The 16,697-nt window shown below is 41.4% G+C and overlaps 1 protein-coding gene across 1 annotated transcript in view; it reads right to left on the reverse strand.

Annotated features, from left to right (window-relative positions):
• The window catches only part of LOC131252049 (transcription factor E2FA-like), a 30,482-nt gene extending 22,050 nt beyond the window's left edge, over positions 1-8,432 (reverse strand). The window contains exon 1 of the mRNA XM_058252984.1: positions 8,032-8,432. Within this exon, the coding sequence (XP_058108967.1) occupies positions 8,032-8,193 (162 nt within the window). The 5' untranslated portion in view covers positions 8,194-8,432. The remainder of the gene's footprint in view (positions 1-8,031) is intronic.
• Between the last annotated feature and the right edge of the window lie 8,265 nt (positions 8,433-16,697).

Genomic DNA, 16,697 nt, shown 5'->3' on the forward strand with positions numbered 1-16,697 from the left:
ATCTGTTCAAAAGGTCAAAAGGACCTGAATGAAGAGGAAAAACAAATTTCATATTGATCCAAAAGTTCTGTGATCCCAAAAAGGGTTTCAATGGTAGACGTTCAATCCCCCACTGCTTTTTGCAGTGTGGTCCACTTGATAATTTGATCCGTATTATTTTTCGTGTCAAGCCTCAAGACGAGCTTGTCAAATGAATGGACAGTTTAGATATAACATATACCTCATGATCAGACCCACAGGACTTGCTTACATCAAATGAATAGACTGGTACGCGTTACGCAGCACGTTGCACAATTTAATAAAATTGTATACGTGCCACATGGGCCCCACCATGTTGTATGTATTTTATCCATGCCGTCCATCCATTTTGCCACATCATTTTAGATTATGATTCAAAAAATTAGTAAGATCCAAATCTAAGGTGGACCACAGCATATGAAACAGTGGTTATAGAATGCTCACCATTAAAAATTTCTTCAGGTCCACTGTAATGTTTATTTTCCATCTAACCTGTTAATAGGGTCACACTAAAGTGGATGAAGGGAAAACACACATTTCAGCTTGATCTAAAACTTTTGTAGCCCCGATAAATTTTTAATGATAGTTGTTTAATTATTATTGTTTCTTATGGTGTGGTCCACCTGAGCTTTGGATCTGCCTCATTTTTAAATTATTTGGCAAAATGGATGGACGGTGTGGATATAACACATTCATCACAAGTGGGGTCCAAAAAACTTTGACACTCGTGTGCTACACTTCACAATCTAAGTCCTACCTAATTCGGGCCCTTAAAAAATTGTACACAAGACATGTATTAACTTAAAATTTACCAATTAAATTATGGACTGTAATTCTAACTCAAAATGCCAAAATCAAATTGTTTGAATAGTTTTAATTGTTAATTTGTGGACGCTTATTTTTTAAAATAGGGTCTTTTGGTTTTTTTTCATGATTCACTATCCAATAAATGTCCACCAATTCACAAGTGGGATAATGCCAATAAATTGCATGAATTTGAGGCTGATTTGGGGCATGGATTGGTCCTCCAAGTCAGCCCCAAATTGGCAACGTGATCTACCTGAATTTAATTTCATTTTTTAAAAGAACTATTAGGAGAAATGATATCAAATTGTTAAGTATATAAATTAGATATTTAGAAAATTAAATATATGAATTTTGTAGTCAAATTCAAGTTATCTGGTTCATAAATTCATCAGACAGTCCGATACAACTTCTCACCAAAGAGTAGACCGTTACACCACCATAAACATGTTTCAATTTATAAATGAATGCGTATTTGGAATGCTTAGAATATTCCGGATTTAATCCATATTTTTTCTTCTTTTTTTGGCCAAATAAAAAAAAAAATTGCGTCGTTACGCCCCCGTTTCGCCATTATGCCCCCATATCCATATCAGTTTCGAAGGGCACCATTACGCCAACCGATACCGATACGGGACACCTTGATTCAGTGATCGATTTGTGACTGGAAGGATCTCATACCCAATTTTCATCAAAAAATCCAACAAACACAAGAGTAACTCCTGCCTTGTGTAGAGTCAATACCTCACTGTGCACCACACACATCTCAAAATTTGACAAATTGCTTGTAAATGGGGCTTTCTCAGATTCTGCATGAAGTCATGAACTGGTTAATGACACCTGCTAGAAGTGCGATTTATGGCCCGCTAGTGGTGAGATATACCAGACCACTAACCAACTGACGACACATACAAGCATCTTCCAGTTTATCCCAATGCTTGATCTCAGCTTCAGATTTTCTTCTATCTGGAAAGCAATTGATTTGCAGTTCGTCATCCTGAACTTGCTTAACAAATTCATAGCATATCTCCTATCCATAGCATATCTTCTTTGGAACAAGAAGATTCTTGCTCATTTTTTCCACTTCCAAACCAAGAAAGTGCTTCAGCTCATTGAATTCCTTCATCTCAAATCAAACAGATGTTCTCCTCAAAATAATCTCCTGTAACGATGAGATCATCTCATATACTAAAGATAATTGAGAATTCTCCATTTGTCTGCTTCACAAACAAATCAGAATCAGCTGCACACACACAGTGACCACATAATACCAAAAATTATACAATCTTTCCATACCATGCTCTTGGAGCTTTCTACAAGCCATAAAATGCATTTTTTAACTTACACATGTACTTTGAGCACAATTGGTCGAGAACCAAGCTGGTTATTTGTAAAGATTCTATATCCAAATCACTATAGAGGAATGCATTTCTGACATCCCTCTACCACAATACCCGAAATTTTACAATCTTTTTATACCACACTCTTGGAGCCTGCTTCAGACCATACAAGGCCTTTTTCAACTTGCAGATGTACTTTAGGTACATTTGGCTGATGAACCCAGCTGGCTGCCCCATGAAGATCTGTATCCAAATCACCGTAGAGAAATGCATTTCTGACATCCATCTACCACAGAGAAATCTCAATCTCTAGCAAGAGAGGAAAGATTGTCGCTTATTCATCCATACTACTAATACATCCCTCCTGTATATATGGGAAATGAACATTGACACCTCATGATTTGTACTTTATATGTGTTAACTATAAAACAAGACAACTAAGTATACCTCACGCAATAGAAATTTAGAACATTTAGCTCACGCATAAGGTGTCTTACCATTTATGTGAATGTGATGCCTCATGCTAGAGAGGGTATTGCACTCTCCAACAAGTAATACCATTGTTAGCAAGGAATGTAACAATCATTTTAAAAATAAGCTCTCCACCATCACTAAGAACATTCTTGATTCATATAGCAAATGTGTTTCCAAGCCATTTGATTTTCATTATGGAGGCTATATCAAGGAGTGAGGACTCTAATCATCAACAAATTGTGAATAAAACAAGAAGCCAAAAATCGAGCAAGTACGTGACGGGCCACATAAGTCACAATGAACCATAAATAATGACTAGTTTACTTGTTTGTTAGATTACATGACAGGGAGTTTATAATGTTGGCCATTTGATGGAGAGAAAGTAACATCAATTTTTCTATCAATGGAAATACAATAAGCTTTCTGAAGAGAAGTCAATGTCTTTTCTACAGGACTTCCCAATCATGTTCCACATTGAAGGAGCATGTAGCTAACAAGGTGCAGATGGTGCCCTAGCTAAAAGCATGTCCCCTTATTTGATACATAGAAGTTCCCTTCATTATTATACCATGCCCAGAAGTCGACCCTACTATTATTAACAAGCTGGAAGAAAAAAAGAAAATATACCATGGTCTGATTCGAGAATGTCATGTGGTGTTAGCATACCTATACGAGTAGTTGGAAAATGCAAAGTTATGACCTGCAAAAGATGCTAAATGTGATATGCTCATGAAATACGAGCGTAACAGGTAAGAGCAACGTTTTCTTTCACCCACATATTGGTAGATGACTCGACCAGGACCAGTTGGTTGAGGCTGGCAAAAGGCACATCCAGATGACTGCATAGTGGGTGCTTAGTTGCAGAACCCATCAAATTAGGCGTCGCTCCTGCTTTGAACACACTTTGGACTTTCATTCGCAGTGCCACTCCCTACCCATTTGCACTTGTTTACATTTTGAAACGAACGCTTCCCTGATCCCGCACCCGAATCTATTGTCAATCTATGCAACTGTAGATGGGTGGCATGGGTCTTAAGCATGGCTATATTGAGAATGACCCGACCACAAACAGAAAGCTGAAAGAGGTGTGCCCCCAACAACCACCTTGATCATCACCATAAGCAAAAGCTCCACGAGGAGCCTCACGACCATAGTAAGATTGAGGAAGTTAGGAATCTTTTTTGAGAAATAAATGCTTGAGGATGGGCTTAAGCTTGATTTCAGGAAGAAGGCGAAGGAAGAAGAGATCAAATGAAGACAAAGGTCTAAAGCATTTTGGTTGAGAAGGGAGTAAAACCACCAAATATTTCACAGGTAGCAAATGCTAAAAGAAGTAATAGAATCCATAACAAGTGGTGGACGATGTTAACGTGAAGCGTGAGAAGACATCTATGATTCAATTTTGAAGTACTAGTGTCAAAGGCTACACAATTTGTTCATTGACAGATTTCAAATGAGGAGGCAGATTGGCTGTAAGGCATGATTGGGGAGGTGAAGATCATCCTTTCAGATATGCAAAGAGAAAGCTACGAGCCCAAATTGCTTTGCAATTGCTTTCTTTTAGTTATTTGGTAAAAGGCCAGGTGATCTACTTAGCATAGTTACAGAGTTTTCTGAAACTGCGAATATATTAAAGGAAATGGGGGTGTCCTTCATAATCCAAGGGAAGAACTAAGGAGCGAAAAGTCTCAAAGAATTTAGGTCCCAGTCTCATCAAGATCCTTTATAAATACTGTCAAATGATCTTGGAACAAAGTTGAGAAAGGTTCTTAGAAGGGTGATCTCATGTTTACAAGGGGCATTTGTGTATGAGAGAAATTCTTGATGGGGCTCTCATGGCGCACGAGTGCATGGACTCCAGATCTCGGGAGGGACGCCCTGAAATCATTTGTAAGCTAGATATGGAGAAGGCATATTGCCATGTGGACTGGAATTTCTCATTTTTATGATTAGAAGAACGGGTTTCGGAGTAACACAGGAGAGGTGAATGCAGCAATGTGTCAACCAAGGTTGCCAAAGTCAGGACTCAAACTCAAACTCAGTCCGTCCACAAAACTTGACTCAGGTGGGTCAATACGGCAATCTGGGCGAGTCACTTTTTCTCATTAAATAATTATATAATTATAAACATTACAGCTAAATATTAAAAGTAGTTAGTTGCTTGATATGTAGAGAGAGAGTCGTGAGAGGGAGAACATGATAGAGGGAATGGAAGTTTCTTAAGAAGTTATTTTATACTCTGGCGGCATATGGCGCTTGGCAGTAGAAATGGTTTGTGTGGCGTATATGAAAACAAATTAAACTAAGTTGTGAGAATCAATATGATTACGTAACCATCAAAAAAATCCTATTGTATGAACAATCCTAAATCTTTGATCAGTGGACACTTAATTGTTCAAATAAGACCACTGAATATCTATATTTTAACTGCCAAATACATGTCCACCAATTTGATAGGCAGATAAATAAATATAATTCTTGGTTCATGGTACATTAAATTGGTACCCATTATTTGGACAGTTCCATTTGAATTATTTAGATGCCATGTGTGAGAAAAGCTTTGATTCTCTGGCAGAGTATGTTAGATGATACACAGGCACTTAAAAATAACCTAGAAATCACAAGTGTGGCATACAAGTCAAATTAAACTGTCTAAATAATGGTTCCAGTTTAGATTCATCATTAAAAAAAAAAATGCACTTATTTATCTGAATATTGGATTGTGGACACATTGGACAGTTAAAAATGAAATATCAAGCGCCCATACTTCAATAAATACGAGGCTAGGATTGCTTAACTAATCTGATCTCCAGACTGTCACTTGGAGACAGTGGATTTGATAATTTAGTCTGTTTAATTTGAGCAATAAGTGCCTTGTTTACGATTTCTGAGCGTCTGTGTATTGAGAGTCATATGCAGCCTGAGTATCATATAAGCCTTCCATTACAAACCCCTAAAAATTGAGAAGAGAACTTTCGTTTCTGTTCTAAAAATTTCCATTTCCTTGCAGTGTAAGTTGGGTCCATAGACTCCAGACATGGAGGCAATCTTCTAATCACAACCCTTCGACAAGGTTGCTGCAGGTGTGAAATCTCTATCTGCTTGCTCCTGACTCCATTGGGCTATGTTCCTATGATCATCCATGCCATCTATGTAATCGGGGTTGTCAATCGCGATGTTGTCTGAGTTGACTATTATCAACCCATCTATGCATAGCTACGGCCCACCTTTCTCTCATCCTTGGTTTTTAACCACTTCTATTAGGCAAATGAGTGGATTTTACGTGTTTTTTTAATCAAAAAACAAAAATACATATCCCGCAAATTGCCACGACTCACCCAGTTTTGTCGCTTGGACGAGTCACTTAATCAAAAAATCAGTCAAACTGGCCCGAGTGGTGTCCAATTTTCACCCCCACCACGTTTGCGCTTGCTTTTACTTAGTACGGCTTCAAAAATGGGTTGACTCGGGCAAGTCCCGAGTGGACTCGGCGAGTCGGTCAACCTTGCTGTCGGCTCACCATTCTTTTCCATTTGAATTAATGGATCCCTAGTTCCCTAAAGGATTTTTCGAGGGCTCAAGGTGTTTAATGCAGGGGTATTCTCCATCTCCCTTCTCTTTATGATGGTGGCAAAAACACTAAGATGTTGGAAAAGCTAAGGGTTAATAAATGGGGGTTGAAAATGCACAAATGCATACTTACAGATCTCTCATTTATAGTTTGCAGATGGTATGACTTTGTTCATGGATGCTTATGGCCAAAAGGTGCAGAATCTGAGAAAGGTCCTAAGATATTTTGAAGCGAAATTAGTCAAAGATAAATCTCCAAAACAGTGAAATCTTCAGAATTTATCTTCAAGAATAAAATAGGCAGTCTAGCTAGAATGCTTGGATGTAGAGTTGGAAAACTCCTTTCATCATATCTTGGCCTCCCCCTTTATATTGGAAAGTTGCCAAACTATTCATGGACGTGGAAGTTGAAAGAGTTGCTATCAAGGTGGAAGAGAAGGTATGTCATTCGGGATGAATAACTCTCATAAATGCAGCATTATCCAATACTTTGTCTTTTCCAATATCTGGCCAATATCATTCAAAGATTGAAGGCTATCCATTGGGATTTCCCATGGAAAGATTTGCAAAATCCACAGAATATAGGCACAAAGTTCATCCCATTGAAAGGCAAGAAGTTCACAATCCACACGGTACCAAGGTTGTGTCTCTATATAGAGCGTCGGGATTATGGAAAGCGATCTTTTGAATGGAATAGGCCTCCTCTAAGGGAATCATGGGATAAGTTGGGGATGGCTCATGGATTCAGTTTTTGAAAGACATGGAGTGGAGATTGTGAATAGTTGCACAAAGCAGCAACAAATTCAGGTGTGGGAGCGGGTAAGCGCATGTTTCAAAATGTAAAGAAGTATAAATAGGTATGGAAGTGGGAGCAAGATCGAGAGTCCAAAGAGGGATTCGAAGCTGGAGCGGCACCTAATTAGTAGGATTCTGCAACTAAGAATGCTCCATGCTAATCACTTCCTAGGTTGTACCAAGTGGTTTCTAGAAGAATGGTAACATTGTCCTAGTTCTACTTCAGAATTGGGAATACGTGGCATGATGTCAGCTTTTAGAAAGAACTTAAATGATGAAGAGATTCAAGATTTTGTGAATATTTTGCATCTATTGAATAGGTGGGCTCCCACGCAAGGAGCTACAGATGAATTCAGGTAGAATCTCAAGAAGGCAGGTGTTTTCTTATTAAAATCATAACCCTTAATGTTAATATGGGGGAGATCATGGAGGTAGAAAAGGAATTTGACATATCACATTTGGCATTAGTAGGGACCCACTGTTGGTTATTGCCTTTTGTAGGCCAGTTGGGAAGGATTAAGTCTTCACTATCGTCATAACAAATGTATGCTTCTCTTTTGTCACAACAAGGAAATGGTGGAGCAGTTGTGTATGCATTGCTATTACTCATTTGCAGTTTGGTAAAGGTTCTTTAGTCTTTTGGGGTTGAATCTGGTGACGATCTTGACTGTCCATTAGAAGGGCCTCTCTGTGTGTGGGCCACTGTGCAGAGACCAACACGGATCAGAGAATCCTTAACATTTGATTGGAAGGCCTTTATTGATCAATGCAGATTATTACAGATACCCTTTTCTAACGCCCATACGTTGGGAGCTATTCAGACGGTTAACATCATCATTTTGGTGAGCTTTTTCTATGATGATCCATCAATGGTGGGCCCCACCAGACAAATGGTGCAGATCATGTGCTAGTGCCCCGATTGTCTAATCTACTTGAAGCTCAGGGGATAACTGAAAAGAGAACTAATCTGTGGACTGCTAAGTTCATCTTAGATTTCATCATAATTCAAGAAAAGAAGATCACTACTCACCGTCGGTTTCACAACAAGCGCTTCGTTTTCGTCATCTGCCGTTTGGCGGTCATCACCAGAGGAAAACCGGTGGTAATCATCCGGCAACACGAACGGCGGCTTTGCCGATGAGAACGGCAGGTACCGCTTGAACGGGAGATCTGAAGCCCTGCTGCCAGACATAGAATCCGAAATGCTCAATATTCAGAAATGGAAATCGAGATCAAAGTCCAGCCATCCATTTCCCGGTGGAGAACGGGATTGAGAGGTCTAGATGGTTACTTTGATTTGATGGGAGAGAGATGAGAAGATTGAGATCTGGAATTTGGGAGGAAAGAGAAAGAGAGACGATGAAAAAGGCAGAGAGCAGAAAACGAGGGAAGGAGGGAATTTCAGTTCGGATAGATATGGAGGGAAGGAGGCAAAAGAGTATAAAGAAGAAAAAGAGGACCTTTAAGTACACCGCGGGAGCACCAACCTAAATCGTAGTCCCTAGGAGGTGGACCCCACCAGGAGTGGTCCTCGCTGAAAATGATATAACCATTCAATCGATGCACTTAAACCACAGAACCCGCCAGTTTCTACTTTTACCTATCCTGCCATTGAACGTATGGGATGTTTGTTGGGACAGGTACTTTGGCCCATCTTTCTAAGCACATGGTCCACTGATCCAAACCGTCAATTTGATTGGCCACACTTTCAATACCTATGCACCAGAAATCTCGTTGATGGTGAAACATAATCCTTCAATTAGTGGATAAACGTATGTGGATGAGAAATACAGCTATAATCCACATTCAACCAAAAAATATAAAAGACTATTGATTCGACTGCTAAGATCTTCCGATCTAGGAGATATTTGGCAATTTAGCAATCCACGGCGGGGCTAGTCAAATTGACGGTTTGGATTGCTGGACCACGGTCCCTGCCTCTAAAAACTGAAAACTAGTCTTAGCAACTGACCAGTTGCAATCATTCAGGTGTATACCGCTCCTATAGTAGGAATTTGGGTCCATTGCCCTAGTTTGAGCGAGCTTCTTTCTGCGTGGGGCCCACCCTTGATGATCAAACCATTTTAAACTGAGTCCCTCAGGGTCCCATTTGATGAGGAAAAATACATAAAAACATTTTTTTTAGAAGCCTGACATGAGAGGATGGTTAGACTGACTTGGCTAGGACCAGACCTTGGTCCGCAGGCTAGGGTCCTGGGTAGGGGTGTACACGAACCTAGCTCGCTGGACTCGACTCGAAAACTCTCAATTCAACTCGGTTCGAAGCTGAGTTTGAGCTGAGTCGAGCTGATTTTTTGAGCTCAAGAATGAGTTGGAGCCAAGTTCGAGCAGGTCATAGCTCGACTCGACTCGGATCGAATCCAGCTCAAATCGAACTCGGATGGAACCAGTTTGGTGACTTGGTTACTTTCCCATTGATGTTGCTCACCAAGTGTTTGATAAAATGACTCAACGAAGTATGGCTGGTGGCAAGGAAGGTATGTACAAGAAACAAATACCCTTTTTTTTCTTGGTTTTTATGTTGCTTAAAAGGTGTTTGATAAAATACTATAAAACCATTGCTTCTATTTCATATAGTGAGGGATTTTGAAGGTGCAGTCCAGGTGTTTGTGGAAATGCCTCAATGGCAAACTCAGCTTGATCTTGGCTCAAACTCGGCCTGAGCTGGCTCTAGCTGCTAACCAAACCGAGCCGAGTTGGCCAGTCATGCTTGAGGGCCGAGCCGAGCCAAGTTCGAGCTGAGGTCAGCTAGTGGCCGAGCCGAGCTCGACTCGGTTCTACTCGATGTACACCATCCTGGGTTGAACCAAAAGTCTTAAAACAGTTTTCTAAAAGCCATTTAAAATAAAAATAAAAAAGTCTAGACATTTTGGTTTAACTGATACAACTAATTATTATTGTGAAATTTAAAATGTTGTGTCCATTTGCATTTCCCATCACAAACATTTCCTTTCATTTTGCCCACTTAAATTTTGTATCTACCTCGTATTTGGGGTAACATCCTACAAGGGTCCAACACAAATGGATGGGCAGATGGCTCCACATAGCTTTTATGTTGCACTAGCTTCTTGTCCAAATGAAAAGAAACTAGCTAATTGTTTTCCAAGTCATCATCATCACACATGCATTTCCAATGAGAGTGCAAATGGTCAGAGCTCAATTCTCATAACTAAGATTTCAAATGAGATGTGGTAATTTACAGTGTGTTTGGATTACGACTATCATCATAATAAGATATAAAAGCGTCATCATTATTATTATGGGGAAAACCAAATTGACATGTTGTATGAGATATGTAACCGATCATAAAATGGGTATCTTAGAGCTGTACCGACTAAGAATACATGAACGAACTTGTTAAACTATCGAAGCATCAATTGTGAGATGAGCCAACCTCAAAAGACCGACACCGAGTTAAATTGTTTAAGGTCAGAGCTCGGCAACATGACTTGCCTCTCGAACTAATCAAATCAACCTTAGAGGTGGGATATCCGGAGAGAATCCTGCCATGTACCAAGAAAGGAAAGATTTGACAAGATTCTACCTAGAGATGACGTCAAACGAGGTGTGCTCGACGATACTTTAGAATACAAATCCTCATTCAAACAAAGACCCTTTGGCATGTCTAGTGTATCCCACCATGATACATAAGTCCAACGTATCCTACCAAGATACACAAGTTCAGAAGTCTCTTAAGCACCCTATAAATACACATTCTACCAATGGAGGAAGGTAAGCACGAAAACCCTAACTTGAGTCCCCCTTTTCACTTTAATTTGATTCGCCTGACTTAGGCATCGGAGGATTCTCGGCCACAATTGACATCGTCGTTGTCCTTTACATACTACTGGTGCAGGTACCCATACACCTATAGGTGTAGCCCTTGCCCATCCAAATTTAAGCAATGACATTTTGGTGTTGTCTATGGGAACGACAACAAAGCTATTAAAGTTCGCCTCAACATCAACGCGGCCCACCATTCTTCCCCTCTCCTACCTCAATAGCTAATAAGAAGGGAAGGGCACTTATTAGTGCACTAATTGGTGCATCCTGTATGTCAATCACGTGAGTCCTTTTGTAATATAGTCAGTTGAGACTTTGGAAGCTGAAGACCGAAGATAAAAGAGTACAAAAGCATCAAGGAGCAAAGAATAGGTAGATGAGGTGCCTTGGTGACTCTAGCCCTTGACCGAAAACAACCCTTGAACCGATACTTATAGGTGTAGCCCTTGCCCATCCAGATTTAAGCAATGACATTTTGGTGCTGTCTATGGGAACGACAACAAAGCTATTAAAGTTCACCTCAACATCAACGTGGCCCACCATTCTTCCCCTCCTGCCTCAATGGCTAATAAGGGAAGTGTAAGACCCGTGTCCTAATCCGTACTGTTCCGTTGGCTTCCGCGGTCCTTCCGGTCAAATTTCGGCAACCTTAGCACTGTATCCGGCATTTGCGCATGATCCTAAGCCAGGTCCCACGCACCGACGTCGGCTTGATCTGAAAGTTGTATCATAGCGACCGCGTCGTCGCCGCGGTTCCAACGCCGTGACTTGCGCACCGAACCGATACCCAGGCAAGAAGATGCCGATCTGCGTTTATTCCGAAGAAACACCGCGCGTTGCGGATTTCGAGAGAATCTCTACAATTAGTCCCATCAATCAACCATTAATGCAAGCCTTACCTCAAGTACAATAACCCATTCCCTCTTTTTTTCAAAAGTCTACCCTCTTTCCACCTCACCACTTCTCTTTTTCTCATTTTCAACAACAACCATACCCTTTTTACAAATTTTTAACCCAACCCATCACCCATCACACCTCACCCATCCATATCACCTCTCTCTCTCTCTCTCTCATTTCTCAAATCTCCAAGCAACTCAAACCTCTCAAACGTCCAACCCTTCTCTCCCTCCCAAGTGTGGTCCACCCTCTCATCTCTCATCCCCACCATCAAAAGTCCATCAACCTCCATCAAAAGGCAAGCTAAGGAGCATTTGAGGCCAAGGGAGCAAGGAGGAGGCTTAAAGGTGGGTGATCCACCGTTGAAATCTTTATCTTTAGGGCCCACTTGTTGTGGGACCCATTTTGATGTATGTGATGTATCAATGGAGGGCCCATAGTGGCGGGGTCCCTCCTCTTTATCTCACCGTATATTTCTCTCTCTCTCTCTCCCTCTCTTGTTGTGATGGTGTGAATCCCACCAATATGTGTTACATCTACCCCGTCCATTTACATTAGACGGTGTGGCCCACTCTATTACAGGTGATGATCCACACCATCCACTGTTTGGAGGGGCCCAATGCATTTCTTTTTCTCTATATGTTATATTTTATATAATATGTATAATATTATATGTATTATATATATAATATAAAATATATTTATTATTATATATATGTTGGTGGGCCACATTCACGTGGGACCCACCACATTAATGAATTTATGCATGCCGTCCAGCGTCCCTGGACGCTGGACGTTGGCGAGCAGTTAAGTGTAAACTGACATGGGCTGTACTAACGAGCTAGCCAAGAGGAGGGAGTGGTGGGCCACTCATGCAGGCCCCACCTTGATGTATATATAAAATCCAAGCCGTCCATTTTGTTCCCCATCTCATTTTAGGCGTTGAGCCGAAAAATGAAGTTGATCCCCTTCCTTAGCGGGCCATACCATAGGAAACAAGTTTCCTACCTTTGATTTACTCCCTGATGCTCCTGTATATTTGAAACAGCCCAATATTGGACTCTATGGGTTTGTATCGAGCCACAGGGACTCATGGCTGGTGTGGATCTTACTGAAGCGGGCCCCACCTGGGAAAAACCGCAGAAAAATAATTTTCAAAAAAAAAAAAAACACCAAACATTAGCAGCAGCAACTGCTGCCACTGACGATAGGCGCAGGCAGCGCCTTCGCTGGGCGCTGGGTGTCCTGACGGACGGGCTGTGGGCCCCACCTTGATGCGTTTCTCCCATCAGAACCATGCATTTGATGGGACCCCAAGGACCATCCGTCCATCTCAAAAATCAGCCATATACGGAACTCAGGTGGGCCATACCATCTAAAATCACGTGAAGACATACCTAAAACATATAAAATCGCTTGGTGGGGCCTACCTGAGTTTTGGATGTTTCTGAAATTCGGTCTGGACCGTTAGTCCAGTGGGACCCACATAATGGGTGGGCTGGATTTGTAAACCACATTTCGGTGGGCCCCACATCTGTCCCAAGGTCTAATGACCTTATCAACAGGTTGGACGTCGCATAAACGTCACTGTGGGCTCCCTGTCCACGTGACCTGATCAACAGGTTGTATGGAAAATAAACATTACGGTGGGCCCCTCCACCACGTGGCCCTGTGAACAGGTTGTATGAAAAATAAACATTTTCAGTGGGCCCTTGGTCCACACCACCCTATCAACGGGTTGTATGGAAAATAAACATTACAGTGGGCCCATTTTGGACAGAAAATAAATATTGCAGTGGGCCCTATCCAAGCCCACGTGACCTTATGAATACATGGAATGATAAATGAATATTACAGTGGGCCCTACCCTGGTCCACATGACCTTATGAACAGTTGGTTGGAAAATAAACATTAGGTTGGGCCTTAAGTTGGGTGGAAAATAAACATTATATTGGGCCTTAGGCTGGGTGGAAAATAAGCATTATGGTGGGCCCCACTTATGTAAGTATTGTAAACCACACCCTCCATTAGTGTGGGCTCCATCATGATGCACATGTTTCATCCAACTGTCCAACTATTTTAGAGATGATTTAAGGCCCATTTCTGAGGCCCACCTTGATTTGTATAGGGCCCATATTATGAGGCCCATTGTGAAGCATATAAGAATCATGTGTTTAGGCCCAGCTTGATGTATTTGTGGCCTGCCCACTAAGGCCCACTTGAGATATATGAGCCCATGGTTTGAGGCCCATTTGGTGTATTTGGGCCCTTAGGTCGAGGCTCCACAAGATTTATATAAAGTCCATTATAATGTGATTCTATCATGGTTCGTGCCTTGGGAACAATGTTGGTTTGACGTCCACATTGCAAGTACAATGTTGGTTAAATGTCCGCATTGTCGCTCTCCCTAAGGCCCATTAATAGGTCCATACCTGTAGTATATAGGCCGTCTAGGCCCATCTTCATTTTGATCAGAGCCCATCACCACATAATATGCAGATCCATGATTCATGATCATACGCATCATATGTATGCCTGATGTGAGGAGTGACCGATCATAGCATATGCTTTCGGGCGGACTGTTTATGGGCTCCCTGATAGGCGAAGTTGCCCCATATAAGTGCATGGTACACGCAGGATTGCTTGTGATAGTGTGATTCATGCACTTGCATTTGTGTGATTGTAGTTACTGTATGCCCTAGCGACATCAGGGCCATAGCCTCCACAGACACATCGTGGATGGCAGGATTGGATACCGAAAATATTTGGTTCTAGCATATGAGCACCATAGATGTCCCTGGGTGAAAATTCCTAAACCCGATGGTACCAGAGGATGACTCCAATGTCGAGACCGAGTGGATATATGAGCGCACGAGGGCCGAATACCAGGAGGCCGCGTCTCCCACTGTGTCGTGGTCGGTTGGAAAGGAGTGTGGCCTTACTCGCCCGAGGGTAGGGGGCAATACTAGGTTGAGTTTGACCAGCTCGCGAATGGCCGTTATCGACGTGCCGGATAGGTATTGGCAGACTATTGGCCAGGCGGATAGTGAGGTTTCTTATGCTCACTTGGACTGTGCGGCTAGGAGAGCGACAGTGCCATTTGGAGTATATTGAACCCCGGTAATTATCCAGAATGAGAACTGTACTGATACATGATGAGGATTGGCATGCTTGAGTTGCATCTTGCATCGCATGGCTGTGTTATGGCCGATAGCATTCATATCTTGCACCGCATAGCCTTGGTACGGCTGATTGCATTCATGTGCTCATTACCATGATTCCGCATTACTCTTACCTTGCATTTTTAAGCACGTTTATATTGCGCACATACTTACACCACCCTCTAAGCTTTCTATAAGCTTATGCACGATTGATGCGTGCAGGTGACGCTAGGACGCAGTCCCAGCCTTAGTCTCGCCGTAGTTGGACCGTGTAGACGAGCTTTGGAGTTTCTATCTTTTGCACTACATTGTATTCTTTCCCTTTCAGTCGCATTGTATTGAAAAGTTTTTGATCATAGTGGATTTTGTGGTGGTGTTCTTGTGGTTATTGTTTGTGGGTTATGCTTTTGGTTATGCTTATTATGACTCAGACTGATGATTAAAAATCCTCTTTGTAGTATCCCAGGATCGGAACTTGGTAAATGGCGCCGGGGTCTGAGAATGGGGTTCTACGGAGGCTGTCGGCGCCGGATTCGGTGATCAGGAATTCTGTGAGCCTGGTTTCCGAGTTCGGGGCGTGACAGGAAGGGCACTTGTTAGTGCACTAATTGGTGCATCCTGTATGTCAATCACGTGAGTCCTTGTGTAATGTAGTCAGTTGAGACTTTGGAAGCTGAAGATCGAAGATAAAAGAGTACAAGAGCATCAAGGAGTGCCTTGGTGACTCTAACCCTTGACCGAAAACATCCCTTGAACATCTAGATTATCTTGGCTTAATAGGTAAACTTTATTGATTATCCATTAGCCTTAGGAACCTAATTAGAACATGATAAGTAAGGTTAGATGAGATGTGAAGCTGTCGTGAAAACATACGCCCAAAACAAAAGTTTTCGAGTGTTGCTTGATCCCATTGAGCAAACTTCAAAGGGTCTTCGATGGCATCGAATAGAGAGTCAGATATGTCCAGTAAGAAATGATGATTTTATTTTATTTTCTTGATGGCATCGAGGTCTCCTTCGATGGCATCGAAGGTTCACTTCGATGGTATTAAAGACCAGTCGATGACATTAAAAGGTAACTCAAGTATGTCCAATAAAAATAATTCATATTATCTAATTTCCTTAATGGCATCGAGGTACCCTTGATCGCATCGACAGAGCGGTTATTTACCCATTTTCTGATCATTAGAACTCAAACTTTTTATAAAAGGTATTCGGTTCTTAGGCATGATGATGGGTTGTTTATGCAATAGAAGCTTAAGATATTCTGTGATCATATTGTAACGCCCCGACTTTTCAGGCCCCAAGTATATAACCCATTTTCCAAAACCCGAGTGTTAACTTATCGAGAGCTAAAATTTCACATTTATTATTTATTTTTTTCATTCAGAGTAAGCAGTTAGCGTAGAATGGACAATTCAGTATAAAGGAGAATTTGTATTTTATTTAGAATGTACAAGAGATTGCCCATAATGACTTATACAAACAAATGTCTACGAAATAACAAATACATGAATTTCACAATTACACTAGTGAGATAACCAAATGCACATAAAATCTAAGCCGCAAGATCGCGTAGCTCCTCATGGCAACACAACTGTGCGTCTATGACACCTATGCACTGTTCCTCATCAAGTCTAAACATATACATCATCTGGGCTACCCGTGCTACCTGTATGGTTATATAATTGATGGATGAGTGGTCAACTCAGTGTAAATTCCCTTCAAGATTACACACCGCTGCATTAGGTAAGCATAGTTATAAAACAAAGCATATAAAACAATATATGATGCAGATCTTATTAGATGCATGGATGTATGAATGCAGTCATCGC

Source organism: Magnolia sinica, chromosome 1 (assembly GCF_029962835.1).
Source record: "Magnolia sinica isolate HGM2019 chromosome 1, MsV1, whole genome shotgun sequence".
Classification (NCBI taxonomy): domain Eukaryota; kingdom Viridiplantae; phylum Streptophyta; class Magnoliopsida; order Magnoliales; family Magnoliaceae; genus Magnolia; species Magnolia sinica.